At 44.0% G+C, this 16,862-nt stretch overlaps 2 protein-coding genes across 2 annotated transcripts; both read right to left on the bottom strand.

The window, feature by feature from the left end:
• Window positions 1-1,510: 1,510 nt before the first annotated feature.
• On the bottom strand, window positions 1,511-3,954 carry LOC117848913 (serine/threonine-protein kinase BLUS1). Its single transcript, XM_034730501.2, has one exon. The coding sequence runs from the start codon at window positions 3,405-3,407 to the stop codon at window positions 1,713-1,715; it is 1,695 nt and encodes a 564-aa protein (XP_034586392.1). The 5' UTR covers window positions 3,408-3,954; the 3' UTR covers window positions 1,511-1,712.
• A 142-nt stretch (window positions 3,955-4,096) lies between these two features.
• Window positions 4,097-16,051, bottom strand: LOC117848914 (phosphatidylinositol/phosphatidylcholine transfer protein SFH9). The gene is made up of 14 exons (XM_034730502.2): window positions 15,880-16,051; window positions 15,591-15,742; window positions 10,689-10,788; window positions 9,877-10,143; window positions 9,717-9,794; window positions 9,546-9,647; window positions 9,415-9,464; window positions 7,286-7,379; window positions 7,143-7,211; window positions 6,971-7,066; window positions 5,849-5,909; window positions 4,961-5,334; window positions 4,518-4,592; window positions 4,097-4,393 (listed from the first exon to the last, which is right to left on the bottom strand). The coding sequence occupies exons 2-14, from the start codon at window positions 15,707-15,709 to the stop codon at window positions 4,358-4,360; spliced, it is 1,521 nt and encodes a 506-aa protein (XP_034586393.1). The 5' UTR covers window positions 15,710-15,742; window positions 15,880-16,051; the 3' UTR covers window positions 4,097-4,357.
• Between the last annotated feature and the right edge of the window lie 811 nt (window positions 16,052-16,862).

Here is a 16,862-nt window from a genome sequence, read left to right as displayed (position 1 = left end):
ATCCATGGATCAAATCAAAGTTTCCAAGGTCCAATATGCCGATTCGTGATGTAGGGTAAAGTAGGGAGAGAAAAAACCCGAGAAGGAGGAGAAAGAAGAGGAAGAAGGCTTGGGCAGGAAGGTTGGGCGCCAGGTTAAAGCGCCGAGCTTGGCGCCGTGGTGATTGGCGCCTAGCTTGGCGCCATAGATCTTGGCGCCAAGCTGGCTGCCACGTCAGAACGTGGCCCCAACCTAGACGCCAAACCAGTGGGCGTCGAGACTTGTAAGCTCGGCGCCACCAACAATAGTGCCGAGATACGGGTCCAAATTTTGAAAGCATACTTCCAAGGGTGTATTTGTGAAAAACTTTCAAAAAAGGGCCAAAAACAAAAAATTCGGTGGCTGCGCACACCATAGGAAGATGAGGCCGGACGACGACGATGCTCCGACAACGGCGATCCGGCTGGTGGTGTGGTCCGCTGCCATCACCACAAGATCTCGCCTAGGATTTGCCGGCGCTGGCATCGGCTTCTCTGCCGCATCTTCCAAGGCCCTGCTGCCTCGACCGCGCAGGATGGCCAGCAGAGGATGGTAGTTGGCGGCGCAGGATGGCCAGCAGAGGATGGCAGTCGGTGGCGCAGAATGAACAACTTTAGGGCATGGCTTCCCCACGGCTACTAAGCGCACGATGCGCTGGCGGGTGAAGGAGAGGCAGCATTGCTGCAGGGCGTATGGCATGCAGGTGACACCTCACAGGCAGGGTAGCTGCACTGCTTGGCGGCGGCGGGTGCCACTTGCCGCGGCGTTGCTGCCTTGCTTTTCCCGTGAATAGCAAGAAGACGGGATCGTGGTCTTCATTTTGGAGTGAAAAAAAAACTTGGGTGAGTCTATTTATCTATCAGCAGAAATCTAGACCTCAAATCTATCGAATTCTGGACTATTGGATCGAGATCCGATGGTCGTCATCTACCCACCGTCCACCGCAGAACAAAAGGAGCAAGTGGACGTTCGTCTCCCCAACTCCCCATGCAATGCGTCGTCGTCCTTGCCTCCTTCCCAGGCCCGCCGCCGTCTCCCTGCAACCTCGACGTCGTTGGCCGCTGCCCCTTCGCCCACTCCCTCTCTAATCACTCAGTAACGCTTGCCCCCGCCGCCACCGTAGGCCAACCGGTTGTCTCCCACCGACTGCGGCGGGTGGCGCGCCGGGCTGCTAGTCTCCCTTGGAGCTTTCTCCATAGCCGGTGACACCAATCCCCAAATACGAACCCCAACCGAAATCCTAACCCACCGGAGCTGATGGAGGTCGCGGGACTTGGAGAAGAAACAATGAGAAGAAGGTATGAAATCTGACAGATTTCGACCCCTAGAATTTGTCGTGGGCTCAAAAAACTTAGGAACGCGAGCAGAAGGAGCACTGATGGGTGAACGTGCTCTTGTGGTGGCTCATGGTGACATGGGCTTAACTGTTGGAGGAGGTTTAATAAGATCTAATAAGATCTATGTTAGGAACTGAGGAACAGATACACTGGAATTTAGCAATTAAGTTGCCACGCATACTCTGCTAACGCATTATTAAATAGGGTTCAACCAATTACAACTAATATATATAGGCCCTATGAATAACAGTGCGACGGACAGTGACAACATAACTGATGACGACGATTCAATATAGCAGTACAGCAGACATCATCCGACGACGCTTGCTCTCCACGATATGAACACGCTGAATGATCTCAGTTGCTCTCTGATGCCTGGGACGAATTTGTCTTGTGGTCATGCACCCTCTCTCGCAGTCGCAGCTGCTTCTCCAACCGGGCGTTCCTGGCCATCTCCTCCTCCACCTCTTTGCTCAGCTCCTCCACCCTGTGCTCCAGCTGCCGCACGTACCCAAGCAGCATCTCTTCCCTCTCCTCCCCTGGGGCAGCCGCCATGCCGCCGCAGCCATCGCCGTCGGCGGCGACGTGGCAGCCGCCGCTTCCCAACGCGTGCATCACCATGCTCCTCTCCAACTTCAGGCTCTCCAAGATGGTCATCAGCTGCGGAACCACCACCTCCTTAAACCCTACCGCCTGATCCCTCTCGCCGTGACAACTCCCCTGCGTCGCCGCCGTCCGGCTATCGTCGTCGTTGTCGTCTCCGGCGGAGTTGCTCTCTAGCTCCCGGTCATCTTCCTCCTCATCATGGAACGGAAGGCCGCACCTCTTCTTCTCCGCCGCCGCCCCCTCGGCCGGATCGAACTCCAGGTTCTCCTCGTTGAAGTTCCAACCGCTGATCCGCCGGTTCTTGGCGGCGACGCCGGCGGCGGCGGCGTGCCGGCATGGAGACACGCAGCGCGCGCCCCTGGCGCAGCCGCAGAGGTTGGTGTCCCCCTTGCACCTCTCCTCGATGCTCGGGACGGCGGCGAGGACGTTGCGGACGAGGTAGTCGTTGGAGCGGCAGCCCTTGAAGAAGGGGTGGCGGAGGAGCTTCTCCACCGACGGCCTCCCGGCCGGCTCCTGGCGGAGGCAGGAGGACACCATGTCCCTGAACGCCTTGGAGAACTTCTTCCTCTTGGCCGATGAGCAGGTCTCGGCGGCGTCCTCGAGGCGGACGCGGCTGGTGATCCGCAGCAGCATGGACTTGGACGGCGGCAGGTGGGAGAGCGGCGGCCGGCCGTGGGCGAGCTCGAGCGCCGTGATGCCGAACGACCAGATGTCGGCCTTGATGCCGTAGCCGACGTGGGAGTGGATGACCTCCGGCGCCATCCAGTACGGCGTCCCGGCGAGGTCGTTGAAGCAGCAGGACGACGACGAGCCGAGCGACGCCGCCGCCGACAGCGGCGGCGCGTGGACGGCGGGCCCGGAGAAGGATGACGGCGTCTCGTAGATGGACGCCGAGACGCCGAAGTCGGCGAGCTTGACGGATCCGTCGGAGTCGAGGAGGATGTTGCCGGCCTTGATGTCGCGGTGGATGCGGCCCTGCCCGTGGAGGTAGCAGAGCGCGCGGAGCGTGTCCCTGAGCACGACGGCGACGCAGGGCTCCGGGAGGCCGTTGGGGAAGCCGTGGGAGAGAATGGAGTGGAGGGAGCCGGCGCCCATGAAGGGCATGACCACCCACAGGTGGCTGCCGACGGTGAAGGAGCAGTGGGCCCGGAGCACGTTGCGGTGGGAGAGGAGCGCCATGGCCTTGGCCTCCCGCCACACGTCGTCCAGGTTGGCGCGGGAGCGCTCCAGGTCGATCGCCTTGATGGCCACCACCGCCGGCGACGACGAGCCCAGCGGCAGGCACACCGCCTTGTACACCACCGCGCTCACGCCGCTCCCGATCTTGCACAGGAGCCGGTACGACTCCGCCTCCAGCGGGTACCTCACCTCGCCGCCGCCACTAGCATCGCCGTCGCCGCCCGCCATGGCTGATGGTGGCCGGAGCAGAGAGATCAGCTGGAGCATCGATCTCGCACACACAAATTAAACTGGGAGACGACGATAATATATGGCGGGAAATAAAGCGCGCGAGATGGTTGGATGATTCGATCGATATGAGCTTTGATCTCATGAACGCCGTTGGTGATAATGCTTCAGGTGAGAGCTAATGTGGTGGCGGTCTAATGTGCTGCATGTGAAGGGAGGAGGAAAGAGATGAAAAAGCGAGGGTGGCCGGAGCGTTGGGCGTTGTTGTCGGACGGGGAGCAGGGTTTCTCGTGAAGCAAGCCATTCAGGGCTCATTTTGGATGGAGGTTGGTGTCACCGGGGCACCGATGATCACCATCAACTGATGGAGGTGCCTGGTTTGAAGATCACATCACATCAAGCCAACCAAGGATATGATCACCCCAGCCCGTTCTGGATCATATATGTTGGATCTAATTTTGGAAGTATGGATTTAGCTACAGCTAGCATGGACGTGCACGATTGTATATACATATACGTGAAACATCCAATGTCTGTAAATTTAATCCCCGCTGCCAAGTTTTTCATTTCAGCAAAATCACCTATTCGACATATAAATCCAGTGCCCAGATGGTTTTAAATCCAGATCATCATTTTGTGTTGAAAAAGAAAAAAAATGAGCCGAGCCAACTTCTGACTGAACAATAACACAGTCGGATGCAATGGCTGTGATACAGACAGTTTGGATGTAAAGAAAAAGAAAACCCATCAACCAATCTTTTACATTCACATCGTCCATGACTATTGATTGAATGGATTTGTGATGTTGGTAAAAGTGAATGTTTACATCGTAGCCATTCCATCCGTAAACGTTAGCATCACATACACGCATTATATACAGCTGTAGCCTATACCTTAAATCCTATGTCACACTATTTTTTTTTCATATATGCACAATTTACCATGCAACAAACTGTTGGCACTCTCATAGAAGAAATGGAGGTTTCGAGCTAAAGGGCGTTGCAGTAACTGAACCGACATGAGTTCTGCACATAGCAAGTAAAATTTAACCATAATGAAGTAACAGGTGTGGGACATAAGATAACAACAGCACAAAATCAGTGAATTTGAGAAATCAACAGTCCCTTGCAAAAGAAAAAGAAAACTTACTGTTAACATGGATTCTTTCCAATTTTCCACTCTCTGTTCCAGCTTTTGTTGCTTCAACGATGTCCTGTTCAATGCCTACAAATAGAAAAAATGTACAATAGGAGTCACAAGATAGAAAATCAATTTCTTTAGATAGACCCAAAGTTCTATTTCGGTGGCAATTTATTCCCTACTAGTGATCCCCCAAATGGAATTCGTGACTTGCACGCCGGATCACCATTTTCCCACAGGGAATGCCAATCCATATATATCTTTTGTGAAATGCATTGTGTGCTCCCAAGAGTCTAGTACAGGATGTTTCAGGCTGGTTGCAAATGAATTTGAAACAAATACTCAAAGGATATATGAGTGTGATTGACCAAACTCAAAGAAAGCAGGGAAATTAAACTAAAGCTAAGTAAACAAGATAGAGACCGATGGTTAAACGTCCTAAAGTTACTTACGCGTTGAGTCTTCTTTATATCACACTCAATGGATCTAATCCGCCTCATTGACTCCTCTATCAGGTCTTCCTTTTCTGGAGGAATTCTTGGAGATCGCTGGTTCAGCTCCATTACCATGTTTTCTAGCCTTTTTAGTCTCTCTAAGCATGGGGCCGTGCAATCTTTGTCAGTGGGTCCACCTGACTTCATACCTGGCGTATGTACATGTTCGGCAGTGGAACTCATGTTAATGCAGTGGGAGACTACCCTCCTTAGAGCCGAGAACAGTTGAGCCACTGAAAGGAGACTCCATAGAAATACAATGACAACTTTAATCACTTCTACAAGCAACTTCAGCAATTGGAGATTCCAAACAGAATGGCACAACTGAAAACCTGCAAAGGATAGTATAATCAGATGTGGTCTCCAAAAGGAGAAGAAACAACAACAACAATGATATCAATAAAAAGAGAAGTAAAGAAAAAAAAATGAAGAAGACTAGTGCTGCTGCTACTGCCATCATCAACACAGTAAGCTGCTAATAGTTAATAAAAAGTATAATCAAATGCATGCTTCTACCTATCAACATTTACAAACCAAACAAACATCTTAATAAACTGAGACAAGAAAAAAAAAACGTTTGCAGTGGTACTCAGAAGGTTCCTTATCACAACTAATAATATTTGCTATCACACAAGTAAACAAATGAAGATGACATATATCTCCTCAACCACACCAAATGTGAAAAGGCAATGCAAGGGAAACAAAAGGCTATTGCAGTATTAAGAAAATAATCAAGCACTACCTCCAGAAGCAAAAGATACAAAATGCATCCATACATCAGCTATAAATACTAAATAAAACATCAATTATATGTAAATCACAGATTTGAGCAATCTCCAAACATACGTGCCACTGTTGAGCCAACTGTAGTTAGCTTGGGAGTGACCATATCTTCCTTCCTAGTGACCTGGGGAGTGCATAATAAGGTGACAGTTATATGTTAATGGTTATAATATGTAGTAAAGAAACAAATATCTGGGAATTCAAAAATAAACATGAAGAACTTTCAGTTTCTACATTTTTATGTAATTAATATGTTTAATTTGATTACTTAACATACAATATTCACTGGGCCCATATTAATGCAGATATAAATTTACATTCGAAACAGCGTAACTATTTTAAACATCTCCTTACACTTTTAGGTTTTTTTCTTTTGCATATGCCTCATATTCACTGTTATTGCCAAACTAGCTCGTAAAATCTGTTGTTTTGTGATACATTGACACCGTAAATATGTAGTTTTCTGATACAGTTTCATACTATTGAGTTGTTTTGTGATATACTGACAAATTATATCTCTAGTTGGATACAACCTTTTAAATCTACAATTTAGCAAATCTAGCTGTAGTTTTGCAAAATTGTACTTAAAATTTCTGAGTGTCTATATGTTACTGAGAAGGATGCACAAACCCAAGACATGTTCAGCATAACAAATAACAAACTGGCTTATGTATGTGTTATAATTGAAAGGTAGCAAGGTCATTTTCTTGTTACTTAGTTAATGTTCTCAAAGCTGCATGCTAATTTGTATTAGAGGTAGCATAATTCTGGGGGCATAAATGTGTTATTCTCACGTTCAAGTAACACATTCGGTGTTCATTTAGGGACATTCAACTACAGGATGCCTAGTTGCCTACTCAATAACAATAAGACAAAAGGTAACTTTAACAGCAGCTTGGTACCCTTGCTACTCCTTGCCTGGCCTTGCTCAGCAAGGATTTAAAGGTTTGGTTGACAGGCAAGCTTGTCTTGGGGCTTGTGCTGGCAAGGAAATTCCTTGCTATCACAAGAGAGCCAATCAAGCTCTCCTAGGCCGGCAAGGCAAGTCTTGCTCTTGCTGGCAAGGCAAGGCAAAGCTTGCCTAAGAACCAAGCTGACCCTTTGTGTGTGCACATGAGTATTATTGTGTATGTGCATTGGAGTGGATTACAGAATGAAATGGGGGATTTGGATCATAATACTAACAGGGGTATTAGGGGAAGATAGCATCTTGAGTGGAATGCTGGATGAACCAGATGAGTGGGAATTCTCCAACATCATTTGCACATCTGGCTCCATGTCCTGCAGACACAAAACATAATGATAATTAGTAGTTATGATTTAGCATCATTGCAATAACATGCAGAAGCTACATAACCTGACAAGACAAATTCTCATTGGAGAGATGCCCAGTTTCCATTAGTGTTGATTCTGAAAGATCATCTGACTAAAAAGAAGTTCAATTATGACTTGTATCATACAATGTCATATTATCAATAAAACATGTTCAGATAATCATACAGTCATCATCTGATTCCAGGGTCCTTTGTTTGACCTAAGACAGCCTCCCTCACCCGAGCAAGAGCAGGAGCCACCAAGAAAATGTGGCAGTTGACTGCATTTTGAACAAAAAAAAATGTGGACTAACGACCTCGTTCCATAAAAAAAACTGTGCCATTGTGAAATTATCAAAATAATCAGTATATATACTAAAACCTAGAGCTAAGAGAGGGATGAAAAAAAATGTCAGGCCATCACATATCACCCTTCCATTGGTTCCAGCATTAGATTAACAAAATGGAGGGAGGGAGGAAGGGGCAGCGGTCAGCCAGGCTGGCGGAGAGTTAGGGTTTTACTCCACTCCTGTTTTCCCTTTATTGATAACTACCTCTAATAGGTTAAATTGATGCCTAAATAACCTAATGCAATCTGGAATAATCTCAGAGGGAATATCCTAATCTACTAAACGGCCAAGTAACGGCCAAATGCTGCCCCCTGTCTGGACCTATTGGGCTCATGTGGGCCTTGGGCCACATATGCGCAATACATATATCCTACCTCTTCCTCAGAAAGAACAAAACTGCAAAGACATGTAGATTTGTCCTTCACTGAGGTTCTTAGTTAAATAATTAAGATGCTCAACATCAACATTTATACATTTGTTGACAATACCATATAATTAAAAAGTAGAAAAATATTACCACAGATACATGTGGCTAAATTCCAGTAAACATTATAGCATAACCATTAGTGGTAACAAATGTTGCCTTATTTGTAAATAAACGATGTCGCGAATTTCCCAGGGTAGGTCCTATATATTTTCCCCACCTACTTCAATGCGACTGCCACCCTAAGTGACAGATGTCGCTCATAGAGCTCAATAATGGCAACAGTCCCTGTTCATCCATGGTTTTAGGCCAGGTTTAGCTGCAAAACCAAATCAACCCATCATTAGCTGGTTTTGACGATTTGGGTTAGAGGTTTCACTGGGTTGAAACTTTTGATAGCTTCGCTCTGCTAGCACAGGCAATTAATGATGAGCTGAGCAGCACACATCTTTCCTCTTGTTCATGCACGGCCTGCTGCTGCTAACCAATTTGAACTTGCAGGCCGTCAAGCCCTTCATTGCCCCTCGTGTAGCTGCAGCACTGCGACTGCAACTAGCAATAGTACCGCAGTTCGACAGCACTGCAAGAGAGAGGTGCTGGAGTAGACTGTGTTGGGTATGTGCCGGAACATCTGGCCATCTGCAGACCGGCGCTGGGGTGCACTGCCAAGGACACGTCATCATCGCACAACCAGTTTTCTGGTTCAAATCACAAACCAGGCAAACCTGTACAGAAACCGCATATTCGATTTCGATTGGTTGGTTTTGCGGTTTGACCAGTTTGGCACCAAACCATGAACAGGGCAATTGGCAACCATGTAAAACCAAAAAAGAGAGAGAGGCATTGGTGAAGTTTGTCAACTGAAAAACTATACGTGGCAGTTGACAAAGGCAGTGGTCAAGTCAAGAAAAGAGAGAGACAGGAACAAGAGCGTTTTTAGGAGAGTGAGCATATGAAAGAGAAGTTTATCATATTTCTTCAATACTTTATCAACAAACTAGACATCCCATATCGCTACTCTCATGGATTTCAAGACAACTTTACTGTAATCAATTTGTGTATTCTAGCAAATGGAGATAGTTTTAGAACAACTGTGACTAAATATCGATTATCCAATGTGTGAGAGCAAATATTATACTTCAGCAGTGTCCTGTAGCCAAGTTTCCTAAAAAACATAAACACTACAAGAATCTTATGTTTTAGATCTTTTTTTCAGTCTAGCTCCAACTACTCCAATAGGCGAATATAGCGTTAGAGGCTTAGCACCATGGAACTCCCACCTATTCAACTTTTGCCAAAGCACAAAAGATCCTTTGTTTGCCTTTCAAATTCAGAAAACGAGGACACATATATTAAGTTGAAGCTACCCCTAATAGATACTTGACTTAATGGTCGTGTCAAGGCTTCTTCTCAATTGTTTTTCATGTTTGTAGTGACACGAACAGAATGGGCTACTCTGGAATGGAGTAAGTGGACTTGCAAACACAAAATACTATAGAAGGGAAACAGAGAAGATATACATCAGAAAGAAAGGCAGCAAACCTCTTATCAATTTGTTCAAGCAGTCTGTATTGGTATGTTTCTCCCAACACCTGCAAATTATGGAATCAAAGTATTAAGAATTCCATAACCTAGATTTGCAAGCATTCTTGCAAGTTCCTTTTCTATCTAACCTCTATCTTTTCAGCTGTATTTGGATCAATTAAACCTCTCAAAGCACCCCACAATAATCTGAAACCACTGCCAGCATTAACAATGAACATCCTATGCAAAATCTGCACAAGCACACTTATTAGATGAATAACAGAAAATTTGTATGTTGAAACAGATAGGTATTAAATTACCTCAGGATAATTATCACCATCTATTTTATTTATATGAAGTACAACCTCACGGGCCAATTTGCTGACTTTCATCCAGTTCTGCATTATCAGATGTCATCACCAAGAAACTGAAAATGGTATCTGTACTTCTGTAGTATCATCAAAATAACCAACAACTTACCACTCCTTTCACATCAAGTATTGTTGTTATTGTATCAACATGCTTCTTTGATGCTACAGAACATGCTGGATACTTCTCAGCAAAGAGCCTCTCAAGTGACTGAACATGATACTTTAAGAATCTCTCCACTGTTGTCGCATTCAAGAGCTTAGTTGGGTCGACCTTCCCAAGTATCTCAATGTAAATAGGTCTACCATCTCTATCCACTCCATGGAAGCCATGTGGATAATAAAGAAGAACATCTTCTAGTTCCTCAAATACAAAATCCTGAAATATCTCTTCACTGTTATCACACAATCTTCACATTAATATGTGATGAAGTTAATTAGAATAGTCATAAATATATTGCAATAAAGGAAGGCACCAAGGCATTCCTTAATGGTCAAAAAAATGCCCCAAAAGCTGGCTGCCCGCTCAGGAAGCAGTTACCTCAGCAAGGGGCCTTTTATTGTGAGAACAACATAACATCAGCCATTTTAACCATGGATTTCATACATGTAAAATTTGTGTCTTCATGAGATCAGCAATGATCGATCTGACTGGAAAACTGGAATTCAAAACTCAACTTTCTGTAGAAACATCGCATGCTTCACTGCCCTTTCACTTATTCTGTGCGAAATGATTGTGACATACATTGATATAACATGTTGTAGACGACAAACCTACTGTATGAGAGAATATCTAACAGGAGCAATTTGATTGAGGTATAATTACACCTAGCAATTTGTTTTGGACGTTTCCTTTGATTGAACCTTTAGGCTAGATAGCTACAATGTATATACACATCAATACGCTTAGAAAACAAAACTTACTGTCAGGATAGAATCTGCACCAAATTCTTTCCTCCATTTTAGCATATCCGACCACATATCTATTGTCTTGTCAATATCAAATCCCCTTGCCTTTAGAAATCTGAAATAGCATAAGCCAGGTGAGTAAAAAAAACTATACTGATATAGACTTGAGGAAGGTCAGAAACATAATATTATAAATAGAACTATATCTAAGGAACAAAATTATTATACAGTTGGTGTCATCTTTTAATATTATCAAGTAAACACAACTTTCTGCACAGGAACATTTGGCCAGAATCCCTGAAGGACAATGACCAGGGTTTGCGGTTAGCATCATTGCAACCTTGTTTAGCTTCAAAAGGTGAAATGCAGATTGCAAAGACTTGTTGCATTTTCATGCATGGTAGTATTACTAGAGTCCTTTTTGGGTAACTTTTGTGCTTTTATCAATCTACCTCGTTTGGTCCAGTTGTCAAGCTTGTTATATACTTTGGCTATGAGGGCCTCATAACCCAGTTGCCATTACCCTGAGCGAGATAATGGATACAAAAAGAGAATAAGATACTGTCTCAGAGGAAATCGGATAAATTCAGCTGGGAAAAAAGAAAACTCTCGATACATTATGATACTCTGTGATATGCCCAGACCCAGCACTACTCCTTTTGATGCCCAAGAAAGTCTCAAATCCAACTGAAACCCCATTCCAAATCCAAATCTCAACATCCCAATAGAAACTACATATACTAGTCCTCCTGGTCAAGCCTAGCAACGATAGCTGCATCTAGCAGAGGAGCATGCACAGACACCCATCAGTTTCCAACTCCTAATCTTGGTCATTTACCAGTGGCCTGCTGCTACTTGGAGGTCAGCTTGCCGCTCACCATTGTGGCAGACGTTCTTGGTTTCTGTTTCCTAGCTCCCCACCCAGTGATCTCTTCCTCCTAGGTGCATTTACTTATTTTGCGCTTCAATGTTGCATGTTCTTCTCTACTAGACAGTAGATTTAGTTAGTTCATTTTTCCCCCTTGAATACACAGGAGAGTGAGTATCATTCTATTAAAGAAGAAAAAAGTACATAAGTACAAACCCAAGTACCCAGCACAACATCACACCGCACCGCACCGCACCACATCTCACAGGAGATCAGTACATGTGCGCCACTGACTTAAGAAATAACAACCTATCCTAAACCAATCCAAGAGCCTTGAGCACAGCCGAGGCCAACTCCAGGAGGTGCATTGAACCAGCAGCACACCACAGAACACCTTCCTCCAGATAGCCCTAACAACTCTATTTACATCAGGGGAATGCTGCATTGAGGGTTCCATCATTGCGGTGTTTCCAAATCTACCAAGCAACAAGGATAACCAGAGAGAATCTAGGCCCTTTTCTAGTTTGCTTGTCCACCTATTTGAGGGATTGGCTCCACCATCCTCAAAAACTGCTAGCATCAGGAAGGGGTGCCCACTGCCAAGAATTTAATCCTCACTTGCTGGAGTATGAAAAACCAGACTTGCCATGAGAACACACAAGAGATGATAAGGTACTGCATAATCTCGTCCATTTGATCATAAAGATGCCAGCAAGAAGGGTGAGGAAGGCCTCACTTGGACAGCCAATCAGCCAGCAACGATTCAGTTGAGCCAACCACAGGGAAAATTTGGCATGCACGGTGCCCAGGATTTCCATATTCTTTTCCATGGAGAAAATTAAATGGTGCCCACAAAGAAAGCCTTGTATGCAGATTTGAAAGAATATGATCCCGAGCTAGAAAATTTCCAATTGTGTTGGTCCTGCACATCATGTTGTAATACTATATCTTCTACCAAATCCCAAATCATCAGATATTCTTCAATGGCCTGAACAGATAGGGCACCTTGGATGTCTGAAAACCATTGATGATTATGTCGGCCTTGAGCGATAGTCCTCTGACTGATCCCTCTTTTAGGGACCAAGGCCATTAAATCAGGAGCCAATTCAGACAGAGTACGACCATGTAACTAACGATCAGACCATAATTCAGTGTTTTGGACATTTCCAACTAGAGCTAATGTGGCATAGAAAACAATGCTCAAGCATTGGGATGAACCCGTATCTGTAATCCTGACCAAGGTCTACTTGGGTCAGTCTTTTGCAGCCACAAACATCATTCTTAATTGCCCAGGCAAGAGTAGTCACATTGTGAATGCCCAGAGTGTCATACTTAATTGGTATGCAAACTCTCCACCAAGACACAAATTTACTCATCTTTTATGCCTAAGCACAGAATATGTGGAGCTCTGAAATTCCTGATATGCACAGACAGTAGCTGTAGGATTCCTCCTTGCTAAGCACTAACACCTATTGCTCCACAGTCACCCTCCCAGTTGCTCTTCTCCCTTGCACACCATGTCTGTGCCTTCATCCATAGCCTCTTATTTATCCAACCTCCTTGGTTAAACTGCAACTTTTTCTGCTCTAGAAGGCGCCAGGAAATGATCTAGGCAGTAGGATATCATATGGAATCATGAGGTAGTTCTGGAACAGGTACTGGAGGAAGCGTGCAGTTCAGGTGCAAGTATACTGCAACAGCTATATCAAATAAAAGACATTGCTTTAAAAATCTTAAGTGTGCGATCAGGGTGTGCCACATCCAAAATCTGCTTACAACCCAGCTCATCAGCTCCCACATGGGATGACCCCAAATATGCATAGCTCTTCTCTTACACATCCATCATCGCTTCATGTAAAAAGTTTAACCTGGAGGTACTATGTTTGGAACACAAAGCTACCCTGCACCTATTTCGAACAACGTGGTACTAATTCCGGTACACCGAACATGAGCCAGGTGGGCCAAAACCATGTCACTAATGCGCCAGAGTATTAATTCACCTATCCTTCAGCAAAATCAAATTAAAGTTGCAGTCGCTGATTTAGATGATTAGGAAACACAGACAATTGCTATTTGGTAGGACTAGGAGGCAAGGAATATAATTTCATCAAGATAACTGAGTTCTCAATGCCTATTCTCTGCATTCTTTCTACAATTTTTATAATACATATACTTTCCTCTAACAACATATTCCTGTTTTTAAAAACTGCATCTGGTGATAGCCATACCTGTATGCCTAGTAACATATGTCTGCTGTGAACTTTGCTTTTTTAGGAGCTTTGATATATTTTTAGGTGTTGGTATGTGGTTCATTCCAGAGTGTAGCAGGAAAATGATACAAACAGTTTAAATGTAGTGAATTATTAATTAAAGACAGTATGATATACATCTTGGTAAATATAGGGAAACTGCCATGCAGAAGAAATCCAATTGAGGTGAGAGAATTTTATTGAAAACTTTAGTAGTGTAAGCTCCCGCAGAAGGTAGGGTCCGGGGAAGGCAATATCTAGACAGTCTTACCCTTGCTTCTCTTGCATGGAGACTCATCTCCAGGCCACAAGAATCAAACGGAACTAAAAGTAGATATACTCATGTCTAATTTTCAAGTAATGATGTGGTGTCAAACAACACCTGCTACAGTACCACTGCTGGACATTAAGCATGAGTATGATACAGCACAAGTACCAAAACAATTCATTTTGACCAAGTTTAATTGCAATATAGTTCCTTTCGCTGGTAACTTTTATTTGAGGAAATTCCACTAGTAATTTTGAATGGTTTTACATAATTCCATAAATTCCTTTCTACCAAGGTAATTCTGTAAATTCCTTTCTATCAAGGAATCAGGACAGATACATCTGGCTTAAAACCTTATGGTACGTTTCGTTCCTGATAAAAATTGGCCCATCCCCTGCGAACAAATTTTTGCAAGAGTGCAAGACGAAGTATGTCCCAAATTCTGGTGACGCAATTTTGGTGGCTAAAACATAAATTCAGATCCCACTAATAACGCCAAAGTTTTGGTAAATAATACCAATAGAAAATGCTTGATATGACATATAACTGGTAACAACAGTTTTTAATTAGTTAAAAGAAGTTAAAAGATGTCCTCGCAAAAAAAAAATAGTTAAAAGATGTGTGCTTATTTACCCGACCAAGTGTTTCATTCCTCGAGAAACAAATCTCATCTCTCCAGCCAGTTGATTATAAGCATGAAAAGGACAGTGTAAGGAGAGACCACAGAGCAGCTGACAAGCACGCACACCCATTGAAAGCGATTTATTAGTTTGTTTTTGTAAAATTAATTAGCAAGGGGGTGTTTGGTTCTTTAGTCCCTCCTAAAATTTCTGTCACATCAAATGTTTAGATACTAATTAGGAGTATTAAATATAGACTAATTACAAAACTAATTGCACAGATGGAGACTAATTCATGAGACGAATCTATTAAGCCTAATTAGTTCATGATTTGACAATGTGATGCTACAGTAAACATGTGCTAATGATGGATTAATTAGGCTTAATAGATTCGTCTTGTGAATTAGCCTCCATCTGTGTAATTAGTTTTATAATTAGCTCATATTTAGTCCTCCTAATTAGCCTCCGAATATTCGATGTGACATAAATTTTAGGAGATCCTAAAGATCCAAACACCTCCCAACTAACTTGGTACATCTCCTGGTCCATTTCTTATTTTGAAAAAAAATGAACGTGGCATGCCTTTTCTTTTATGAACAGATGAAAGTGTTAAACATCTCAGATCAGAGAGAAGCGTAAGGTTATCAGTGAATTAATTAGATTTACAAAGAGGTTAGTTAGTCCCGATTAATTTCTTTCAAAATTAATTCCCAGTAAAAAACATAAGATCAACATATCAGAGAAAACTTATCAAGAACCTTCCAGAGAATGAATGGCCGCCACAAAAGTGACCGGTGGCCAAATCCGTAACAAACACAAGCCACACACATATCCCTCCATACTCTGCATTTTCTGAACCAAACTCCGAGAGAATAACAAGAAACAAGCAGAAATGACATGGCAACCGCATACCTCCTCATAGTGTATTCGTCATCAAACTTGGGCGGCAGCAGATCGCGCGCGGCCAACGCCTGCCGGAACTCCTCCACGGCCCTGGCCTCCTCCGCCGCCGCGCCTCCCCCCTCCTCCATCCCGGCCTGCCCTCCCCTCTCCAACTCTTTCTTCTGCGCACGAATCCGCCAGCAGAGATGTTACACGAATAATCCGAGAGGTTAGAGCGGAATCTTGGGAAGAACGCTCTTGAGAAAAAGAAGAAGAAGAAGAATCATAAAGGAAGAGAAATATTGGGAAGCGCACATACGCGGGTGAAGAAAGAGTCGGGAGGGGGGGATGGGTCCTCCCTTTCGTGGTCGGTGCCGCGGCGGCCGGCGGGTGTGGCCTCTGGATGGATTCGGAAGGAGAGACGCGTCCAGATTGCATTGGGGGTAGGGGATGACTAGTCGGATGCCAAAAAAAGGCTGGACGGGGAGAGGAGGGCGGCCGGCCAGGTCGGAGAAAGCCGCGAACTTTCGGAAAGAAAGAACATAACGGTCAAACGGATGCGGGAATTTTTTTTATTTATATATATATATATTTTCGATTTTACATAAATATATAGTCGGATGAAAAAATTGTAAAATTAGGTTATTGTCACCGGCTGAGCTGGCGGTAGCGGCCGTTCGGCGGGGTACACCCCTCCGCACCATACTTTTAAAAAATCATAACTAATTTATATCAACTTGGAGATAAACTTTACATGAAACTTGTAGATCTCAACGAGATCTACAACTTTGTAGTTAAATTTTTTTTCATTTAATGTCATATTAGCCCTCAAATAATCGACACAAGTTTCAGATCTAAAATTCAATTTTTAGATCTGAAGTTGGGCAGCACACTTTCAAAAAATAATAATTAATTCATATGAACTCAGATAGAAATAAGCTTTATATGAAAATTATAGCCCTCGATGAGATTTACAACTTTGTAGTTCAAAATGTTTTCATTTGAAGCCATTTAATTACTGAAATAATCAACACAAGTTTCAGATCTAAAAATTGATTTTGGATCTGAAACTTGTGTCGATTATTTGAGCACCAATATGTCATTAAATAAAAAAAAATTAACTACAAAGTTATAGATCTCGATGAGATCTACAGTTTTATATAAAGTTTATCTCCATCTGAGTTAATATGAATTAGTTATAATTTTTTGAAAGTGTGGTGTGGAAGGGTGTACCCCTTGTCGCCGGTCCAGCCGGCGGTCATTCCGCCGGCCCAACCGCTGCCTGGGCCGGCGGTAAGGCCC

The sequence above is a fragment of the Setaria viridis genome, chromosome 3, assembly GCF_005286985.2.
Source record: "Setaria viridis chromosome 3, Setaria_viridis_v4.0, whole genome shotgun sequence".
Classification (NCBI taxonomy): Eukaryota; Viridiplantae; Streptophyta; class Magnoliopsida; order Poales; family Poaceae; genus Setaria; species Setaria viridis.
This window is presented reverse-complemented; position numbering and strand designations above follow the sequence as displayed.